The 23,723-nt window shown below is 39.1% G+C and overlaps 1 protein-coding gene across 1 annotated transcript in view; it reads left to right on the forward strand.

Annotated features, from left to right (window-relative positions):
- Window positions 1-391: 391 nt before the first annotated feature.
- Window positions 392-23,723, forward strand: part of Nhsl1 (NHS like 1) — a 101,993-nt gene continuing 78,661 nt past the window's right edge. The window contains exon 1 of the mRNA XM_026391909.2: window positions 392-456. Coding sequence (XP_026247694.2) covers window positions 441-456 — 16 coding nt within the window. The 5' untranslated portion in view covers window positions 392-440. The remainder of the gene's footprint in view (window positions 457-23,723) is intronic.

Raw genomic sequence — 23,723 nt, forward strand, 5'->3', positions numbered from 1 at the left:
GTCAAAGAATAATAAGCCCTAATTAACAGCAAACAGTTGAACTGCATCGAGTGATTTCTTTTTTGTATTGTTGATCACATGAAGAGCTACATCTGCTGCAATGGAAAATGCTGAGAGATAAGCACAAACAAATGGGCTTGTCCTGGTGCTGGTCTGGGTTGGACAGTATGAAGAGTGACTGCGGATGCCCAGCTCCCCTCCCATTCCAAGAGGCTCCCGGACTGATTCCATGGTGTGAAATAACGGAGGAGAGATAGGGAGGTGTCAGCAGCCCAGCCCAGAAAGCTGGGGATTGGGCAGTGGCTTCCTGTAGTAACAGGCGCTGGCCGGCCGCCCGCTCTCTGGCGGTGGCTGCGGAGGTGGGCTGGGAGACAGCTGTGCCTAGCCCTGCAGGCTCCATCGACTGCAGAGCACCAGCCCCTCCATGGAACTGCTGCAGAATGTTCTGCCTGAAAGGTGAGGGGGCTTTGGGTCCATTGGGGAAAATTGTCACAGACCATCAGAGTGTAAATCTCAGCGCTCCTCCCAGTACAAAGTTTGAGGGACTTTTTTTTTTTGTAAGTATGGAAGTAAAAAAGTCATTGTTCTTTTTTGTTGTTGTTGCAAACAGGAAGAAAGACCTCCTGCTGGGGAGATGGAATTTTCTTTTAGAAAGGATATTTCTCTGTTTGAGTGGTGTGTGTGTGTGTGTGTGTGTTCTGTCATAGACAACAGTTGTTAAAAGTTTAGGATAACAGAGAGCTTTTACGTAAGACTGATAAATGTAGGAATCGTTTACAGCTGTAGGATGAGCCCTATTAAAGAAGTTTTCATGTCACGAGTTGTTCGTGTACAAAGTTTGAATGAGTAGAAGGGAATGAAGGAGTCCATCGCTTTAAGCTTTAATATGTGAATTCAGAAATTAAAGTAATTTTACTGTAGAATGTGCTTCTTGTTCTAGCTACATATGAATTATAGTACTTCCTGAGTACAGTAAGATGATGTATAATGAGTATGTTTAGTGATTCCCTGATGTGTATGCTCTCCTTTTAGGCGATTATTTTTTCTTCCAACTTTATTTTTTTTAACTTTTGTCACAATGTGATTAATTTAGGCATGTGAGAGTGGTTTTCTATGAGATCGTTGAAGTGAGGGACTTAGGATGAATTTCCCTGGAACTTAAGTAGATTATTTTGCTCATATCTTTCAGTGTATGTCATTGTGTTGAAGGGAAGCTCTTGACCGAGTTGCAATTTTTGGAGATAAAGTGGTCCTGGCGTGTTTGCACTTGTCGATTGCTCCTTTGTTCTCAAAGTTTGTTAATGAGGAATCGACATGGATTCTGTTGTCTTAGTCTTTATGGTTTTAACCCTAATTTGATATCTTAATACTCTCCTGAGTCATTAATGTTATACTTTGAGCTGGGGATATTTGTTTACAGAGTAGGTACAAGTTGATAAAATCAAGGGTTAAGAACAAAAAGGAAATCGCATTTTTTTCTCCCTAAACATTAAATTAATTCTTACACTAGGGAAATTACCTTGGATATATCTGAAAAATAATTTTAGATGAAGGGAGTTATGAGTTCTCTTGAAATGTTCTTAAACTTTTTTTTTTTAACTCAACAACAATGATAAAAGTTTAACTTTGAAGAGTCAACAGCATTATTGGATAGAAGTGAATGGTAACAGTGTAATTTCCACGGTGCAGTTGAAATCATTATGATCCAATGATAGCTCAAGGTTTTGGACTTTTAATTGAATGCAGGTGTGGAGTGGTTATTGGGTATGACTTCTGTAGCATCCACAAATTTTCTCCACCTATTCCCTTAACAGCAATTTCACTTTATGAAAGAATCTATCAATTTCGTGGACTCTTGGTTTCCATAGTAACTTAGGAAATTTTGGAAAATTAAGTGCATGGCATGTGATGACAACGGAGTACTTCCATGCTGATGTGTTTTCTAACCTGGAATCTACATACTGCTCAAAGCCCACTTTCTGATCTCCCAGCAGTTGGGACAGACTGTGGACATTTTATTGTCTACCTATGATTTATAGCCTCTTGGATTACAATTATAATTTTTAGGTCATCCTTTGTACTACCTACTGAGGCAAACCCTAATAGTTGAACACAGCTATTAAGAGTTAACACTTGTTGATGGCTGGTGTTCTTACTTTGGAAAAGAGGCTTTCAGTTGTTGGCCTGTTTCTATTGCTACCCCAGGTCCTGGGGGCTATTGAGCTTGTGATTGTGGTTAGCATTGGCCTTAAAGGAAACAGGTTGCCCTTCTTTTGGCTTAAATCATATTCCTGCATGTTTCTTGTGGTTCTGAAACAAAACATTCTAATCAAGATAGCTTCTTACATTGATTCAGGTTTTCCTTTTCTTCATGAGACAATTTTTTCTCAAGTCAGCATTTTGCCAATTTGGTGCTTAGTGAAGTGTCTTTATAGATGACACTGGACATGGTGGCGCACACCTGGAATCCCAGCAGCTTGGGAGTCTGAGGCAGAAGGACTGAAATTTCAAAGCTAGCCCAGCAATTTAGTGAAGCTCTAAGCAACTTATTTATACCCTGTCTCCAAAAAAAAAAAAAAAAAATGGTAGGTGGGGGTGGCGCTGGGGATGTGGCTTAGTGGTTGGGTGCCCTGGGGTTCAATCCCTCATTCATTAAAAAAAAAAAAGAATAAGAAGAGGGAGGGAAGTCATCTTTGTCTTTACTGTTGCTCTAATATCTGCTACAGCTGCAGTCACTCTTTGCTGTTGCCATTGAAGTATCTCAGAAACATTTTCTCCATCCAAATGTATTTTGTTGGAGCAACATCTGAGCCCCCCCGTCCCTGGGAAGATATTCTCTAAAGTCCTGCCAAGGTCCCTATGGTTAACAGAGGCATGGTGTACTGTCCCTTCAAAGTATAGTCAATGATCCATTGTGGTCTGAGAAAAGGGTTTTTGGCTAATCAAGTAATCTGATTAATAACAAACTACCATGTGTATATAGTTAATACGTATCCTCAGATTATTCAGACATTAATATACAATGTTTTTACCACAAAAAAAATACATGGAACATAATTATTTCTAAGATGGTTCAGAATGTTGTTTCATTTTTGTTTCTGGTTTTTCTTTTCTTGGTGGGGGCCAAAGTCTCACTGTATCACTGAAGCTGAACTTGAACTTGTTGCCCCAAGTGATCCTTTCACCTCCTGAATAGCTGGGACTCCAGACATCTGTTGCCAGAGCCAGCTGAATATAAATTCCTTAATTATAGTACATCATCTCCATCTTTATAAATATTACCTTTGCAGTGCTTTTCTAACTGTGGTAAAGACATTTTTAAAAATTTCTAATCCATCACAGACTTGTACTTCATAAAACTTAAAATCATGTGCTTGAGTGATATCACCACAATGTCATAAAGCTTAGAGAGCCCTTATATATTCATCTCATTTTCTACTAATTTTCTTGTAGAATGGTAGCAAAGATGACTGGTTCTGGTTAGTAGACAAATCTGTAGTAATTTTCTAGAGCCGTCATAACAAATCCATACTAAGTGAGTTGCTGATGATGGAAATTTCTTTCCTCACAATTCTAGAGGCTAGAAGTCTGAAATCAAGGTGTGGGCTCTAGGGGAGTCTTTACCTGGCTCTTCCAGTTTCTGGTGACTCCAGGTATTCCAAGGCTTGGGGCAACATCACACCAATCTCTACCTCTGTCTTCACATGAACTTTTCTTGTGTTTCACTATGTCTCTGGGTCTGTGAGTCAAATGGCTTTTTTATAAGCATACTGGTTATTGAATTTAGGGCCCACCCTAATCCAGTGTCTCCCCTCACTTTGCCTGATTATATTTACAAAGACCTATTTCTATGTATGGTCCTCTTCTGAAGTGCCAGGTAGACATGGATTCTGGGGGGACACCTTACATACAACTCAGTATGCACAAAGTAACATGGACCAAGGGTCATTTTATAGGAGGTATGTCTAGTGAGGAACTGAAAGAATGACCTTCCACCATGCTGCTTTACAATACATTTGGAACCAATAGCAACACAAGCTTAAGACAAGTTTGTATGGAGATGGGTTGAAATCTACCCCTTATGACCCGTCATGCAAAAGAAAATGTTGCCTCTTATTTCCTTTAAATGATCCAGTTTCCTTCATGAACTCTTATCCTGCTGAGAGGGGGGAAAACAAAAACAAAATTGAACTCAGCTCACTGCAGTCAACTCAGTATGAGCCAAAACTTTCAATGGTTGCATTAAACAACTCAGGCTGTTGGATGACTCAGGCTTTCAGAATTCTCCTGCTTATTCTCCTTCTGAGTTTTAAAAATAAGGTAGTATTTTTAAAAATGATGCTCCTATTAATATGGAAAGGATTAATACATACATATTTTTGTGCTCTATGTTTTATGAGCTTCATGGACCTTAAGTTGAATTTAATATCGACTTTTCCCTGCCCTGCTTCTGCATTTTCTCTGGGTTTCCCCTTGCCCCTTTTTTTCTTTTTTGATGCTGGGGTTGCGCTCAGAGCCCCCACAGATGCTAGGCAAGTGCTCTACCACTGAACCACATCTTCAACCCTTCATTTTAAAACTGGTTTGGGAATTTGAAAACTGGTTTGGTGCTGGGAAGGTTCTTTCCCTTTCTCAGCTTCAGTGTGTCTTATAAGATCTAGAAATATAGTTTCATGGAGCAGGAACGTGTTGAATTCTGTGGAGTTGGGTGTGTCGCAGCTGCCTGCGTGCTTTGCATGATAAGGTCCTGTCTATACCCTTTTCTACTTCACAAGTTACAGATTTAGGAAAGCCTTTGGGTTGTCTAATAATAGCAAAGAGTTATGTTGGAGATTACAGCTAGGAACAATCTCAGGCATGTGCTTCTGCTCCCACAAGGGCAGTTCATGGTGGACACTGTGCCCCCCTTCCTCGGTGTGCACCATGCAGACAGTGCAGGCCTCTTTCCAGTTGTCTCGTGTATGTTGTGTATGTAAAAGAATTCCTTAGATTCTTTTCTTGGCAGCATTTGGGAAATAATGTCAGGAATCAGAAACAGATTTGTTATTTCTGTGCTGAAACAAGTGTATTTTTCAAGTGAGCTAGAAAGCCACATTTGTTCTGGAGGGTCCCTGGCTGCTTCTTAAAGCTGCTAATAACCTGTCAAGGAAGCACTGAGCAAGGCATGTGCTATTTGACTCTTTGATTCTGAGCCTCATTTGGAAGCAGACTTTTAAAAACCAAAACGCAAAGGGACCTGGTGAATATCACATCTGTGGGACTCTGGATATTTTATTATCATACATTCAGAATTTGAGTTTTTTTAAAAATAGATTAGCATATTTTGGAACCATCATTCCGCAAGTCTTCCCTATTCTTGCAACCTGTACTCATTTAAAAATTGCATGTAATTATTAGCCAGTGATCTATAACCACCAACAGGAATTCACATTTGCTCAATCTGCAATTTAAAGTAGTGCTTTTCGTAAACACACTGATGATAACTTGCATTTCTCAAACTGGAGGGGAGAGACATTGAAATGTAACAACCCAAGCAAAGCTAGCCCTTTCTTTAGTCTTTCTTTTGAAAACTTTACCATACTTTCTAGCTCCCATTCTTCTTTCACAAATAGTAAAATTCTGGTATTAAGATATGAATGTTGAAGTAGAAAACAAATCAGCATGCTGTATAGATCATGTAATAATTATAAATTAGGAGATGCTGTTCTTAAGGGCTGAAAGAGCAAAGAGTATTTGACACAAGTTTTTCTGTCTAGTGCATTAAACTTGGGATTCCCTGTTTCTGGGGCTGCTCTGTATAAGGATAAATCTCTGAGTAATTTGGTAGAACTGAATCAGATGACTTGGATTAGTGAAGGCACTGGCCCCATTCTTGATACTCTGGTCCCATTCTTATTTTCCTTTCCTCTATTTGCGGATTTTCATGCCTGTCTTTGTTAGTTTTTTCTCCCCCGCCCCCCCCTTAGCTGTCTGTCTCAGTGATTGCTGTTTGGGAAAGTTGTATTGTACCCAAGCTATATTGAATTCCCTCAGGACGAAGATGTGATAGTAGCTCACCTGCATTAGTAAAGGTGATAGTTAATGGGCTGAGGCACACGGATCAGTATAAAGTCACTTTAAATTACCACTCAGGACATCATGTTGCCACCAACATCCAGGCACAAAACAATACAGGACATATAATTCTCTATTTTAAACATCAGAAGAAAATACTGCTGAAAACCATCAAAGGATATTTTTTTTTTGCATGATTAAACAGCTTGGTAAGATGTGGTATGGGGAGGTGGTGCTGGTAGAGAATGGATATTCTTAAATTAGAAAATAAATTACTTTATAAAATCACACCTAGCAATTAAAATCAAGAGGTTTTAATTCGACAGGCAGTATGGCAACAGACTCTGGTATAATGCCTCCAGTGTTCATTTGTTGTCTGGTGATTATGTGACATTTATCAGTTTTTGTTAACTTAGGTTGGATTTAGATTCTTCTTCTTCATCACCACCACCTCCAGGTACCATTCAATTGTGGTCAGTCTTGAGAGCCATTGAACAGCAGGCCATGCTGACTTGACTGTGTTTTAATTTAGGGAGGATGCATAAGAGAAGCACTCGTTCCCACTTTTTCTTTGGAATGCCTTTTTATAACAAATAGATATAAATAGCATAAAAGCGAGCTTTAGGAACCATGAGTTGAAACATGATTTACATGAATTTATATTTATACAGATAACAGTTTTCAAAAGGTTGGATTATGTATTGCATGTTTGTTCTCAGGAAATTTTGCAAGACAGCATTTGAAAACAAGACAGGCTCTCCTTTGATGACCGCAGGAGGCCATTTATGTTCTTTATTGCTTTGTTTCCCTGAGTGAAGGGCACATACTGAAACCTTCAGAATAAAAGTTGTCACAAATGCTGTGCCTTCCTGAGGGAACAGATGTTGGGGACACAAATGATGCAAGGGTGAACTGGGATTTGGTGAGGGGTCATTCTGTGTAGGGAAGGCAGAGGATTCAGAGAATCCCACCCAGTGAGCCAGGCGGGTGCCCAGGAGATTCCTGTGAACATAGAAGACCGAATGGCAAACTGGATTCTACCTGTTGACAGGGCTGACTTTTCTATCATCCTGTCATTCTTAGAAAATGGAAAAGGAACCTTAGAAAATGCCTAAAAAAATTAGCTTGGAAGAGGGCATGACAGAAGAAAAAGAAGTATGTGGAGCCTGGCAAGGTGGTGTGCATGCCTGTAATCCCAGTGGCTGGGGAGGCTGAGGCAGGAGGATCGAAAGTTCAAAGCCAGCCTCAGCAATTTAGCAAGGCCCTAAGCAACTCAGACCTTGTCTCTAAATAAAACGTAAAAAAGGTATGAGGATGTGGTTTAGTGTTCCTGGGTTCAATCAATACCTGGTACCAAAAAAAAAAAAAAAAAAAAAAAAGTATGTAGAGGCACCTGGTACCAAGGGGAGGGGTGCAGGTACTCACTCTCCTTCCTACGCCAGCTCTTACAAATTTGCAGTTCTGCTTCATCCAGACCCTTTCCTAATTTTAACAGGACTGAGAAAGCTCTGGTCCAGTATTTTATACTCCCCTTCAGCCAATATTACCCTGAAGGCTAATTTATATTTCTAAATTTATCCAGAATTTGCTGATATTTCTAAATGCTCCTGAAATTAATCAGATCTGACCAAAATATATTAATGAGATTTTGAGTGTACATGTTAACTCACAGGATCTTGATGGGCACTTACTTTGTGGCAGGTACAACCCGACCACCAGGAGAGCCTCCATCTCATCCCTGATGCTCTGAAGTTCTCTCCCTGGCCCTAGTCTCTTTGCTTCCCAAGACTTCTGGTGGCTTTCCCGTCCACTCTAAAGGTGTTGCTTGTACCAGCTTTGGAGGTTCTTCTTCCTTCAAGATTGACTTTGGGAAGAAAGCAAAGGCAGAGACTTTCTTTGTTTCTTTCTTTTTTTTTTTTTTTTTGGTACTGGGGATTGAACCCAGGGGCACTGAACCACTGAGGCACATCCCTGGCCCTTTTTACTTTTTATTTTGAGACAGGGTCTTGCTAAGTTCCTTGGGGTCTTGATAAATTGCTGAGGCTGCCCTTGAATTTGTAATCCTCCTGCCTCAGCCTCCCTAGTCACTGGGATTACAGGTGTGTGCCACCATGCCTGAATGCCAGAGACTTTATGAGGGATTTTCTGCTAATCATGACCTAAATATCAAAAATAGTTAACTTAGGTTAGTGAGGAAGATTCACAAATTCCAGCTCTATCCATTAACCAAATAAGCTTATCCTTTGAGTAAAGATACCCTTAACTATGAGAATAGAATCTACCTAACAAAATTCTGAAGTTTCAGTAATTTACATAAGATGCTAGGTATTTTCTCAGAAGCATATAATAATGTTATTTAAATTTGACCTAGTGTTTTTAAAAAAGTTGCTGATTAGGTTACTTGGGCTTTTGAAAGACTGGTTTGTGCCATAATTTGCAATTATGGTATTTCTGCACAGTGAGAAAGGCAGATGTATTTCTCATCACAGCATAGTTACATCAACCTTTGAAAAGTTTTCTGAACTTGGAGTTGTAGAAATACATCCAGATGAATACAAGGTATTATAAGTCTGATATAATGGCAAATGAGCATTGTAGCAACAAATATTTTCAAAGGTATGTGAACCAGAAAGAGTGTCCCAACACTGTTCTGACTGCCTCTATGGAAGTGATTGCTGCCACTGTGATCAAGGTAAAACCTTTACATCTTAGAAATGTTTCCTGGCAGAATAAATATTTGATAAAAATTTAAAGCAACATTTGGACTGCTCAGTTGGTGGTTTTTATAAAAGTACTTCATTTTTATAAAATATTTCCAGAGCTAAATGAGAAAAATACGTAGGTGAACAGTTTCATCTATACATAAGTGAATTGTCGTGGTCTTCTGTTTTTTTTTTTTTTTGTATTGGTAAATGAACCCAGGGGCACTCTGCCACTGAGCTACATCTCCGGCCTTTTAAACAGTTTTTAAAAACTTTGAGCCAGGGCTGGGGATGTGGCTCCAGCGGTAGCGCGCTTGCCTGGCATGCGTGCGGCCTGGGTTCGATTCTCAGCACCACATACAAACAAAGATGTTGTGTCCGCCGAAAACTGAAAAATAAATATTAAAATTCTCTCTTAAAAAAAAAAAAAAACAACTTTGAGTCAGGGTCTTGTTAAGTTGCCCAGGCTTTTCTTGAACGTGGGATCCTCCTTCCTCAGCCTCCCAAATAACTGGGATTGCTGGTGTGAGCCATCACGCCTGCCTCAGTTTGCTATTTGTCATTATATTCAGAGTTGGATCTGCGACTCCTACAGAGACGGCTACTTTTCAGCCACCTACTAGAGAACATCTCATGCTGCCCATCCAATGCCTTTTCTGCTTCCCACAGAATTTTCTGTTGGCAGGACAAATATTATACATGGTTATCTGTGCATTTTCACTTATGATAACAAATTTGGCTGAAAATGAGTTTGTCTTAGTTGTTCCCTGGCCCTCACTCACCTTCATGAAACTGCAAAGTGGATCCATTGTTGGTGTGTTATCTGCAAAACATAGTGTCTGTGAGCTGGGAGCAGACTGGAGCTCCTAAAATAGATGGGACTCCTTTGGCACATGACATCAGGAAGGGTTCTTCTAGACCGCTCTTTTGGACTAGGTTTGATGAGGTTTCCCTTCATTTTTCTCTTTCCCTCTTTTCACCTTTGGAAAGTGAGCCCTGTGCCTGAAGAGCAACTGTCTTTCTGTACTTTGGGTTTGACACTGACCTCCAGCAACACAGTGTGATGTCTAAAATTGGGTCAAACTAAAGATGCCCTGTAGAGAAACGAGAAACACACTGCCTACCAGAGCAGAGTTGGCCTCACTGCATGAGAATCTAACTTTAAGATAATTCTCCAGTCAGGGCCAAGAGTCCTTTGCTGTTTTCCTGTAAGGAAATCTAGTATTTGGTATATATTGGTAACTCCAAATTTTTTATCCCTGACCTAGACCCCTCCCCTAAACTTGAAATATATTCAGCTGACCACTCCACATTGTAGCCTGGATATTGACATGAACACATCAAGACTCGTGATCAACCTCCCCACCACTCCCAAACACTTCTCTTCCATTGTAACTTTCCTCATTGCAGCAGTAAACCCATCTTGCCATTTGTTTAGGCCCCAAACCTTGAAGTCATGTTTGGCTCCCTTTTCTGATTATGCCACATTCAATTGTCAGAAAGTCCTGTTCATGCCATCTTTAAAAATTTTCCTGTTATCTCACTGCCTCTTATCTTTTTCACTGCTGCTGGCCTGGCCTGAGTCTCACCTGAGTCTATGAAAATCGTTTCCTTGACACCCATGTTCAACCTAGTAGCCAGAGTAAATCTCTTAAGACAAGTGAGATCATGCCGCTCTGTTGCTTAAAACCTCATTTCTCTCAGAGTAAAAGCTCATGTTGGCAATTTCTCTTAGAAAGTATCAATCATAGACCTGGACTACAGCACAGGTGCTTTTCTAAGCTACAGAACTTGCATCTGATCCTTTAGTCTGGCAGAGAATGGACAGTTTTCCCTGCTACAACACAGTCCCTGGTGAGCTGAGTTCTTGTTTGGTGTTGGTAGAAGGTATCCTCTTTATCAAGATTCCATGTTTCTCACGGTGTGAGTGAAGATCATTCCACCCATCTGTGTACTAAATGTAGTTATGGAGATTTACCTTTGGGCTTTATTTTAATACATTTGATGGAGTGACTTTTGGAATTTTGAAAAATGGATTCCTATGGCTTTATTGATAGAGATCAAGTTAGAACTAGACAGGGCGCCAGTCCAAGCTAGAGAGCTAATCTCAGTGTCTCAAAAGCAAGTTCAATTTTATCTGCATCTGTTGTGCTGAGGTTGGTGTGTGATAACATACCAAAAAGTCCTCTGATGAGAAATGTAGGGTATCACCCTTTCAAAGCACCCTGGTTTTTCCTTTCATAGCATTATTGAAGCTCAATGAGCATGATTTGCATGTTCTTCAGAACACAAACCACTTGTTGAGTGATAGGGATGTACTGGGGTGTTTTGGCTTCCTACTAGATTCTAAGCCCCTTGAGGGATCCTAATAGGTAATTGTCAATTAAATGAGTGACACATTAGTATAGTTTGGGTGAAAAGGGCTTTTTATGAAAACAAATGTTTTTTTTTGTTGTTGTTGTTGTTGTTGTTTTGTTTTGCATAGCTTGAGATAGAAAAGTGGATTTTACTACTTTCAGTGGTACTGAAAACATGCAAGCAATAAGTAAGGCAGAGCAAGGAAGATTTTAACTTTCTGACTCTTATTTTCTAGAGCAACCCCATAGGAAGAGCTAGTGGAACATTTTAATCACTAATGGCTTATAAGAAGGGAACTGGCCATAAGGAGAAAAGAATGTATTTCTAGAAATTGAAACATTCAGAACAAATGAATTTGGACTCTGTGGTGATTGGGAGGAGGTGGCATGGCCCAGGCACCTACATGGTCCTTGAGGTGGGAGGTCATCCTCTGGAAAATGACCAGTTTCCTGCTGGCTTCTCTCAAGCACAGCCCTGAGGTGATCCCACTTCTCGAGTGAAGGTTTGAGGATTTTCCCACTCAGGGGAGACACGCTCTTTGTCCAAGCCCTATCCTCCCCCCTGGGTTTTCAGTATTTGAAAAAATACTTCAATTTATAGTCTCATCAGTGGGCAGTCGATCAAAAGAAAAAAACAAATACTTTTTAGAACCATGGAAGAATACTTTTCTCTTAGAACTATTTAGTATGTGATTTTTTTTTTCATATAATATACATTTGACTAGTCATTGTACTTTTATTTCATTTGCTTTTCCTACCCCTGTTCTAAATTTTTAGATCCGCTGGATTGTTTTGTAGAGTTCTACTGTACCACTCTCTTTTTTCATTAGAACATTTGTTCTCCATTTTCTCTATAAATATGTTTACAGTCTGGTAAGTGTCCTCCTAGAAGTGCCCTGGTAACATCTGTGGGCTGACTAAGTGCTTTACTGCATTAGGGGCTTTTTTTCCTTGCCCTTTATCTCTGAATTGTTAGTGAATATTAAAAGTTGTAAGGAACTTCTGACCTCCTTTAGCTTCTCCTTTCAGCTTCTGTCTTCTAAAGAAGACCCAACATTTCAATGCCCATCAGAAATCTTAGTAAATGACACCCTCAGGATGAGCCTGAACGCATCCAAGATGTTTTTAACTGTGAGTAAAACTTTTGCATGTGAAGTAGAAGATCCCTTCAGCTAGGAATAGGGTGTTTCAGACACTGGAGTGGTCAGTTACTGACTCTGAGGAAGCCACTCAGAGCCACTTCTACCATCTAATAAGTGGAAGTGACTGCCTCGCATATTGGAAGGGGTGATCTTGTGGGGGATCAAACAAAACACAGTGCCTAGAATGATGGGAAAACTAGGAATCCTCTGTCTTCTCTTACACTTACTATCAATTCCACCTCGTTAACTTGTTATGTCCATCACCACTGACATAGGGGAGTGACTCGTAGCAGCTGGTATCATTATTAGCAGAGACTCCTATCTTTTGAGTCTCGGTTAATTGTCTAGGCTCCCTTCTCTAAAATCTATCCAGAATGGGACTAGCAGACCACTGTATATTTCTCCGCTGGTTAAAAATCACTCAGTCCCCAGCCACCACCATCCCCTTGCCCTCAGGATACAGCGTAATTTCCTTAACATGACATAGAGGGGCTCTTCATGAGAGCTGCATCCCTATTTCCTCTTCAGCCTCTGTTTTCTCTAACTGGTTTTTCCCACTCCTTTCCCCTATTTTTGTTCACCTTTATTTGAACATTTCAGGACTCCGCCTGGAAGGACTCAATGTCATGAGTCACACGAATATTGGCTGAATCAATCCATTAATTGAAAATCTTTAAAAGTAGGAAGGAAAATTCTGATGTATCATCTGGTAGGTATTAGAAGCAAAATAGAATATGATAACCAGCTCCCTTGAAGAGAGTTATAAAGGACTTACACCAGGAATGCCACTGATCAGCTCTTCTCTGTAAATAATTAATAGGGAATTGAAATGCACACAGAATTTCAAGTAAGATTATTTATCTAGGAAAGAGAAATATCCATTCTAAGACATCCTGTAACAATTAGGGGTTTACCTGTAAAACGGTCTTTGGGATACATGCAATACCACAATGATCTATGAGAAAATTGACCTAGATCTTGTCAATGAAAGCCAAGTGCTTAAGTTCAGGACTGTAACATTTATTACTTGGAATGATGGTGCAACCTGAAAATGTGAGCTCATTAAAGAAAAGTACAGATAAATAATTTAACAATTCATTTATAACAGTTCAGGCTGTGGTAACAAAGTTTCATAGAATGGGTAGTTTTTAAACAATAAAAAGTTTACTCCACATTTCTGGAGGCTGGAAGTCTGAAATCAGGGTGCCAGTTTGGGTTCAGTGAGGTTCCTCGTTGGGAATGTGAACTACCACCTGCTATCTATATTGTCTCACAAAAAAGAGAAGGAAAGAACTCTCTGGGGTCCCATTTATAAACACACAAGTCCCATTTATAAAGGCTCCACCCTGATGACATAATTCCAAAAACCTTACATCCTAATATGATCCCATTCAAGGCTAGGATTTCAACATGTGAATTTAGGGGGAGATACAAACATTCAGTTCATTGTGATCCATAATTGATTATTAAAATAAAATGGTCTATTTGAGTCTTCTGGAATGGAGAAATCTAAATAATGAGAAATTCCTTCCCCACTATACTAACTACAGTGGGCAGAAATTGGGGCCACCACGTCCTTTGTCCTGGGTGCCACACCTGTAGGATAAGAAGAGACTTTGCAGATGTAATCAAGGTTCTCATGACCTTCAAAGGGGTGATGAGTCGGGATTAACAAGGTGGGTCTCATGTTGTCATAGGATCCTTTATAACAGGGCCGTCTCCCAGCTGATGGCAAAAGGGGATGTCCGGAGATTTTGAGCTGGGAGGGAGTCAGCAGCTGGTGATGGAGAAGGGCATTAGGGAGCCAGTCATACAAAGCACCCGAATTGTGCCGACAGCCTGAATCAAATTGGAATCGGATTCTACCTCACAGAGTCCAGGTCAAAGTGTAGGATAGCCCACACCTTGATTTAGGCCTTTGTGTGCCCCTGTGCTAAGGTCCTAGCTAAGCCCACAGGACCATCAACCTACAGAACTGCGAGATAATAAGTGGGTATTATTTTACAGTGTTAAATTCATGGTAATTTGCTACAATAGCATTTGACATGGCTCTCATAAAGGCAAAATTAATTGAGAATGAGCTCTTAGAAAGAATGTTGCTAACTAATACACCCAAAAAACAAAAGTGGGGTTGAGGGATGGTAATAAATTGGTTTGGGAAGCTTATATTAAGATTATATTAATAATGGGTTTGGGAAACTTAATATTAAGAAATGGAAGTCAAAGTTTTAATATTGAATTATACATCTGTATAGGGCCTTTATTTCTGGCTGATCCTAGATCTTTCTCTGAACTCTGGATATTATAGTCGATCCAAGGTGTGCTCCGAGTGTCTCAGACTTCTAAGGGTTTCAGTGGAAAAATCAACTAAAAGGATCTTACGCTATTATATGTTGACTTTGCACAGGAAAAGTTAACAATAATAAATCAAAGGATTGAAGATTGTTTTTGGTAGTAGAATATCAAAGGCTCATTCTCAATTTTTCCAAGTGTTTTGTTGAAGTAGGACATTTGAGATGTTTACTTCTTCTTCACAATGTTTTTCTAATGTTTCCATATGAGAGCCAGACTCTTAGTCAAAGGCCTCCTCAAACTCAAATACTTGAAACATTCTGATCTTTTGTTAATCAAAAGAGAGGATTTGATTTTGACTTCACTTTAAAAATTCTAGATCCCTTTGGTTGATATCCCACCTCACCCTATCTCAAATCCTCAGAAGTCTGAAACATATTCATGAGCACACCTTGGGCTGACTCTGATGTCCAGAGTTCAGAAAATCTTTGATTGTTGTTGTTTGGTGCTGGGGATTGGATTCAGGGATTGAGCTACATATCCAACCCTTTTTTATATTTTATTTAGAGACAGGATCATGCTGACTTGCTTCAGGGCAGTGCTGAGTTGCTAAGGCTGGCTTTGAACTCAAGATCCTCCTGCCTCAGTCTCCAGAGCCACTGGGATTTCAGTTGTGTGCCACTGTGCCTGGCTCAGAGAAAGATCTTGATCAGCCAGAAATAAAGACTCCATACAGGTGTACAAAAGGGCATTCAATATAAGTGTTGGTCATGCAATTCAACATTAAAAGGCATTCATTTTAGTTGTCGTGTGCAGGACAGGCAAAGACTTAAGTCTGGTCTTTGTCAGTGTGGTGAATTTGCCCATATTAAATATCAAAGCAGTTGACTTAGTATCAAAAGTATTAAATCACTCACCTTTGGAAACTTTGTTCGCCTTAAGTGACTCCTACCTACATTTGCCTACAAAACAAATCATGAATTATATATCTTAAATACCAGATCATGATCACAGATAATTCTGTGAACGACTAGTCAAAAAGGAGAATTTAAAAGACTACTGACTTGTTGGGCCGTCACAGCCTAGAGATTACAAAAACTTGCAAGTATTTTTTTGCTTGCTTTGATTATTTTATATATTTAATAAATTTGAGAGATAATCTTTACTTTGGAAATAAATGTTAAGCGTTTCTTTTCTTTTAAGCTGGAGATTGAACTCAGGGCCTTGTACACGCTAAGCATATGGTCCACCCCATCCCAGCCCCCTGCCCCAAATGAGAGTTTTAGTTGATGTGGTAACACATTAATTTCACCAGTTAGATGTGATTTATTTATGTTTTTGTGCTTTTTAAAGCCCATCTTCTTCTTTATCTCAGCATGTTTATTCTTTTCTCAAGAAAACATTTATTTAGTATGAGAGGACACCCACTGCACAGGGTGTTTGGAGGTCAGGAGAGAAGGTAAACTGTCACTCCATTTCCTTTCTTCCTTGACCCTGAGTTGGCACAGTTGGTAACACAGATCTGCTTCCTTTATTTTCTCCTAAAACCCATCTCATACCTTCCTTTCAGATGGAAACTTGGTTCTTTCTCTCTATTCTACCAGTCTTTTTTACTTAATCACTACAACTATTCTCTATTAGGAATGTATTTTAAAAAGTAGTACAAGACATAAAATCTCAGTGTTTTAGGCTTATCATGTAATCATCTGGAATTACTCATACAGACTTACAATTATGTCATACTTGCCTTCTCGACATAGTCATCCCATCGGAGTCCTATATGTGTAACTTACCAGTTTCTAGTAGATTATAAAACAGATTGGAATTTGGCCCATGTGCTGTAGAGAAGGCACGTAGGAGGTAATGAGTGAGTAAGGAGTGAGGCCTGGCATCCAGTTCACAGGCTCTTGTCTGGAGCTTTCTAATCACTAATGACTTTGGCTTAGCCAGGGAAGTACATGACAGTGAGGCAAGTCACTTAACTTCCCCAATTGCAGTTCTTTCATCTATAGAACAGGGCATTCTGTAACTCCTAAGAGCTTTGTGAACTTTAAATGGGATAATGCATGCAAAGCTTGCTTGGAACTTGGCAAGACCCAATACTGTTAACTACTACTTTTCTTGCTGTCATATGTGTGTGTTAAATGCTATGTGGCCTCTGAAAATCAGACTGGTGTTTGTCACAGTGCAGTGCCAAAGAGGATCTTTTCACTTGGGGTTTTCATTTGCCTAAGTGGATTGGTAAAGGTCATAGTGTATACCCACTGCTTTCTACTGTTCATATGTAAATGCTTCCAGCAAATGCCTGGACACTGGTAATCCTGCCCCTCTCTGACTTGCCATTTATCTTGAGCTATAAATTCAGCTGCTATTCACAGATGCAAATGAGGGGATTTGTTTTCATGATGCTGCAAGCCTTAGAAGTCTTATTATTCTTTTGTCACTTTAGATTAAAAAAGAAAAGAAATTTTCCCTCCCCAGTCCCCAACTTTTTCTTTCTCTCTGTCAGATTCCCAGGCTGCTATTCTGAACACACTCAGAACTATCATTTAAATGTCTTACAATTTTGGTGTTTAATAGTCATTTTGCCCCCCCCCCTTTCTGTATTTAATCTCAGTTTCCAATGTATGTAACCACAAAGGAAATCCTTATCCATACAGAATCCAGCGCAGCCTCACAGTGCTGGTCTTCACCTCCTATGTCAACAGGTTAAGGAGGAGGAGGCTGGAGAGCCAGGACAGGGATTTGTCTGCTGCTTATACAGCTGGCTGGATTTGCTTTCTTGTTTAAACACTGCAAAGCAAAGACAAAGAAAGCTAATGTGAGACACATGATAGGGCGTAGTCCCCTTTGCAAGCGTATCTTCAAGTATAAAGAAGCAGGATAGATGCTGGTGGAATTTCAAAAACTACCAAGAATGGCAAACATTTTGTCAATACTATCAAGATGGATTTTGTTCAACATAAGATCATATGTCAGTTTATTTTAAAATCCACTAGTATAGCAGTTAAAAATGGAAGGAAAGGGGACTACTTAAATACAAAAGCAGACACTTCAGAAAATGATGTGACATATAGAGAAAGTTCAATTTCAAAAAAAATTTCCAACTATATGCAGAGGAAAATTAGTAAACTTATATGTTTTTATTTTCAAACAAAATGGATAAAAAAATAAACTTTCAAATTGAGGGAATATAAAGGAACAGTTATTGAAAAAATGCTTATAGTAAAAATAGAAAAACATGGAATTTTCCCCTATATTTTTAACTGTTCTGGATGAAAGAAAGGGCAGGGAAATGATGAAACAGAAAGAAGAAAAGTAGGGGTGTATAAATGCGCTGTCAGCATAATAATTTGAACTTGAGAGCACATTTAAAATTTTATTTTTATTCTAATCATTTTGGCCAGATATTTTCAAATCACTTTTCCTCTAAAAACTTTCTTATCAGATCCCCAAATATTTTACACTTCATTGGTTTTAAAACTTCCCTCTATTCCCTGGTGTATCAGCCTAGCTAATCTTCCTTTCAAATTTTTTTTTTTTTTTTTGTGGCAGAGTACACCTCTGGTTTTATGTATTCTTGCTTTGAGTATGTTGCATATCGAAAGGTGTAGAACTGAATAGCTATTTCTGACAGGCCAGAAGCATTCTCCATTTTATCTATATCACACAATATGGTGCCCAAAATAGAACTTAGAGCTCAGTTAGTGGAAACCTGTCATTGCAGAGTTGAAAAGCCAAGGCCCAGAGGCATTAAGATTCCAGGTCTCACAAAGCTGGGTGAGGTCTAGAAATTTCCATCTTAGCTAAAGACTGCTCTGTTTCTACCAAAGTTAATAGCCAGCCCAATTTCTACTTTCCACAAGCCCTTTCCATGCCCATCTGACTAGATTCCTCCTTAGTTTTTGTTACATGAAGCAGGACTTCCATCCTTCAGATGACTTTTTAGTGTTTTTTGTTTGTTTTTCTTTTAAATTAATTTTTGATATTGAAGAATGACCCTCTGATGACTTTTACATTCTCCTTCAATATTTTAAAATTCTATTTTCATGTGTGTGCCCATTTACTAGGAATCAGAACTTTACATTATACTACTAGTGTTTGTTTCCTCTTTGGAAAACTATGTGGCAGCATTTCTTAAAGCTGAATATGTGCATATTCTGTGAGCTAGCAAATTCTCCTTCTTGGAATGTGTCCATCATAGGGTATCCCTATGTTCACCAAAGGATGTGCATGGGAATATTCACAGATGAATTATTTCCCAGTACTCAAAGTTAGCAAAACACAAATTTAGACTAATAATACAATGGATAAGTAATTCTCTTACCACATATCAAAAATAATAAATATCATCCTGCTCCATGCGGCCACATAGATGAATGTCACAAACCCAGAAGAGTATGAGTCAGTCAGTCACAAAAAGTTCAAAACCAGGCCAGGCTCATCTGTGATGCTCTGTCAGGGTAGTGGTTATGTTCCAGGTCAGGACTGCAAGAGCCTGAGCAGAGTGTCCTGGGAGCTGGTAATGACCTTTGTCTTGATGTGTGCATTGGCATTCACTTTGTAGCAATTCATGGAGCTGTAGACATAATCTGACTAATTTTCTGTACCCAATAAAAAGTTTACTTAAAATCCAGGCTTCATTTTAGCTTTCACTGCTCCTGCTTTGTATAAGTGAGGCTCTCTGTGTACTCAAGGTGAATGCTCATTCTGCCCTGCAAACTCCAGGGTCTCAGACCTGGTTTGAATTCTCATCCTCTTGGCAAATTTAGAAACTTTGAACATTACTTGGTATCCTACTTAGTCTCCATTTCCTCAACTCAAAAAAATGAGAGTAATAACAGCTCACACATCGCAGAGCTGTGATGTGAGTTAAATGAAATGATGCACATTTATTTTGTTTCCCTGAAGGACTATTCAGATCTTTTAAAATATGAAGCAATCTTGCCATTTGGCTGCAGGACTGATCTACAGCATAGACCCATAAGGTTTGGGCTTTCCCATTCTTAAATCCTCAGAGGAGATTTCACACCCTATGTTACTCATCTGCTCTGAATTTCAAATTCATGATGATTTTATATCAGTAAAACTCATCAAGAGTACCTCCTTCAATTCCTGGAGCCATGGGAGGAATGGAGGAACTTTAGATAGGGCAAAGGGGAGAGAGGGGAAGGGAGGAAGCAAGGGGGTAGGAATGATGGTGGAATGAGTCAGACATCATTACCCTAAGTACATGTATGAATACACGAATGTTGTGAAAATACTTTGTGTACAATCAGTGATTGAGAAATTGTGCTCTATATGTGTGATATGAAATGAATTGCATTCTGCGGTCGTGTATAACAAATTACAATAAATAAATAATTTAAAGAATCCTAAAATCTTCCCTTCAGTTTGCCCCCCTATACACACACACACACACACACACAGTTAATTTTTTTCTCCATTAATAAAGAAAATGCTAGGAGAGCTACAAACTTTGTGGGCCTGACACAGTAATGGCTTTGGCAGGTACCTTCTACCCAAATGAGTGATCCAAACTCAACCAGTTAGTGAGACAACAGAGACTGAAGGATGTTGTAAAAGGATCATGATAAGATGGAGGGGAAGGAATGGAGACTTTTTTTTATTGATATTGATCAAGACTCAATAATTCAGAAAATAATTCTCTGTTTTTCTGCCTAAAGATTACTGTCTTTCATTAACCCTGATTTTGGAATCCTTTTTGTTACATGAATCTAAGAAGGATTTTCAGTGTCCTATGGGCTCAGAAACAAATTAAGAAAGCTTGAAGGGAAACAAACCAAAGTTCTTTGAACCAGGAAGTTATAATGAAATTCCTTTTGAAATGACTTTCATTTCCTGCGTATCCATCAGTATATGCCCTCCATTTTTCTGTCTGTAGAGAGCTAGTATGCATCCCATCTCCTCACTTTCTCACCTCCTCTTTACTTTTCAGTGTATCAGAGGCTGGGTTTTGGGGTTTCTACTGCATGTGTGATTCTCTTCTAAGATACTAGCAGCTTCCACAAGGCCACACACAGGGCTCCCTTTTCTGAGTTCTGCCCCAGCCTGTCTTGGGTGCATGTTGTGCCCATGTGAGAATTATCAAAGACACGTCCAGTTTGAGGGCGGCAGGTGCTGAACATTGCACCCAGGGCCTTGCACATGCTAGGCAAGTGTTCTACTATTGAGCTACCTTGCAAGCCTGATTCCCCCTGCCTTTCTGTCCCACATCTAGTCTTTTCTAATGTGCCTCCAAAATAAATCTTCAGTCCACCCATTTGTCTCATTTTCATCACTTGTCAAAGTCACAATTGTTTCTCCTCTAGTTTATGACAATAGCTTCCTACTCTGCTTGCTGGTATACAATCTATTCTCTACTCAATGTACAAAGAGATCTGGTTGAAGCCTGTGTATTGTTGCAAAAAGTAGAGGTCAAGGTGGAAATGGCCAACTGTTCATTCAGCCTGTCTTGGACATGACAGACAATATACAAATTGGGGAAAGCTTTTCCAGTATTATCATCCTCGTTTTTACCAGCAGGAAGAGATTAAGTAAATTGATCAAGGCTACATATAGGTGCAGAGCTAGAATTAACTAAGGAGCCTTCTCCAGCACTCAGTGTTGGTAGAGCAATGCCTAATTTTGAAATTTTATTGGTTAATTCTCAAGATTTTTGTTTATTTATTTGGCATGGTTTTATATGACAAGATTCTGCAGGTTTATATTTCATTTATTTTCTTCTTTTAAAACAAGTTATTATGCTTTGTTATTATTTTCATTATGCTTTGTTGTTAACCTTAATACAACATAATTGGATTTGGGACTATAATTAATTGTATACCGAGTGTCAAAGTTTTTAGGAAAAAAAAAACCTTTAGGTATTCCTCTTGTTCTAGAGGGGAATTAGGACCCCAGGAAAAATTAAATGTGACATTGTTGAGATGTAGTAGGGTAGAGTTTGATTGACTGACTGGTTTTCCTCCTCATTAATTTTTTTTGGGGGGTAAGTAGGGTACTGAGGATTGAATCCAGGGGTGCTTTACTGCTAAGCTACATTCTCAGTCATTTTTTGTTTTTTATTTTGAGACAGGGTTTCACTAACTTGCTGAAAGTACCACTGATGCTGAGATTGGTCTCAAACTTGTGATCCTCCTACCTCCCCTCCCCTCCACCAGTCTCTGGGATTAAAGGCATGTGCCACTGAACCAGCTCCCTACTAACTTTTTAAGTGATGAAGTACTGCAGTAATATAAGTGTGAAGCAGATAATTGCCACCAACTATATGAATACTAAAATAGAGGGTATAAAAATACTACCAGTGCAGGTATTCTGGATCTTTCTCCAGCTATCCTGCTAGAGAGGCTCCTCACTGGGTGTGGAGAAGTGTCTTTTGAAGTACAAGAAGAAACTAGTACTAGACAACCCTACCTTGTGCTTGTTTGCAAAGGTTGTTTACTAGATTTTCCTGGTTCCCCTGCTGATCTTCGGATGAGTCTATGTATCATGGACAATTGAAGCGGCATCTTGTGTAAATGTCATTCTAGCCTTGCAAAATTAAATTATTCATGGATTGCAATGGCAGCAAATTACTTTCTTTGCCAAGATCGTATTTCTCTAATTAAAAAAAACTGGAAAGGAATATTAATAGTTAATGCCTTTATTATAATATTTGGGTATTTCTGAAGAAATTAATATTTTTGAATTATGAAATACATAAAATTTTCTTTAGTTTTTTTGATAATACTCCTTTTAGGGCCTAACTTTACTGAAGGGAAAATTGGGGAGCAGATTAAGGTTGTTTTTTTTTTTTTTTTTAAGATTCACTTTCCATTAAATTACTACTAAATTATGTTTTGAAAAAATACTGTTGAAGGTGTTAACTACATACATGGTAAAACATTTTAACCTTATTTGGAAAAGAGTTGTTTATACAGATTTGTTTCTGGTACCCAGAAAAATTATATTCTCTCTAGATGTTTAGCTATGGAGTATTTTGTTTTTCAGTGGCATTTTTAGGATATGTGAGGTTTAAAGTTACTGAGTCATTGCTTAGATTGTTGATTCTTTTCTGCATGAGATTGTAGTATATGGTGGGGAATTAACTTTTCTAGTTTTGTTTTTCCAACTTTAATTGTATGGGGTGGCTGTAAACATGAGTTTACAGAACTTGCCATTTTTGTTATGAAGTGAGATTGTAACAATCCATGAAGTGATCTGGTTTTCTGGAAATCATTCCTGTGAATATTCTATGGTTCTGTTGCCATTGTTTTTCTTACATAATGTGAATTGGAGCGTGTCTTTTAAAAAGAATCTGCTGTAATGTTTTTTTTTTTAGTTCTCTAGAAAAGGAGTCCTTGGAAAGAGACCAATCAGCACTGTGGAGTTGATACAGTCAGCAGACAGTGGTAGGCACTACTTGGTGAATTCTGCAGGCCATTGATACAAGCTGAGTAAAAGATTTCTCTGACTTTCTCAGCTTCTAATTCAGTAATTTCTGATGTAAATAACTCTATTTCAGAATCTGAATCAAAGTTGAGGTAAGAAAACGCAAGTCCAGATTGAACTTTGGAGCTTATTGGTTAATTACTCTTCATGAAGAACTTGGTCTGCAGCAGGCTTCATAATTGTATCACTCAACTCTAATCCCATCCTATCTGGCTTGACTTCCTCTCCTACCTAGACTAACCTGCCAGTTCCCCAAACTCCCTTGCAACCAGAGTGCCGGTTTGTGACCTAAGCTCTGCTAACAGACTCATTCCATGAATTTAGATGCCACCCTGAGGAATGTTGAGCAGTAGCTGAGGGAGTTGTTTGGATTTATTTGCAAACCCTACAGCACTAGGTTTCTTCTCTTCCTGAAAGGTCTCCCGGAGACCCATGGCATCCTGTCATGCGCATGATCTATAATGGCCAGTAGGTGGCAGCAGTGGCAGTGTTTGTAACAGTTCTGGCTGGGTGGCAAGTAAACTTTTAACCTCTGGCCCTCATGGAGATTGTGCAAGCTCTTTAATATCCTTTAACGAATCTTTTTAAAAATATTCATATTACTAGAGTGGATTCTGTTGTTTGCCTCTAAGTACTCTGGCATTTGCCTTCATATCTATTTCAAAAAGGCACTGCCTGCCTGAGTTCAGTGTTCTGATGTTCTTTCCTAAAATACTGGTAGTGGT

This window comes from Urocitellus parryii, chromosome 8, assembly GCF_045843805.1.
Source record: "Urocitellus parryii isolate mUroPar1 chromosome 8, mUroPar1.hap1, whole genome shotgun sequence".
In the NCBI taxonomy this organism is placed as follows: domain Eukaryota; kingdom Metazoa; phylum Chordata; class Mammalia; order Rodentia; family Sciuridae; genus Urocitellus; species Urocitellus parryii.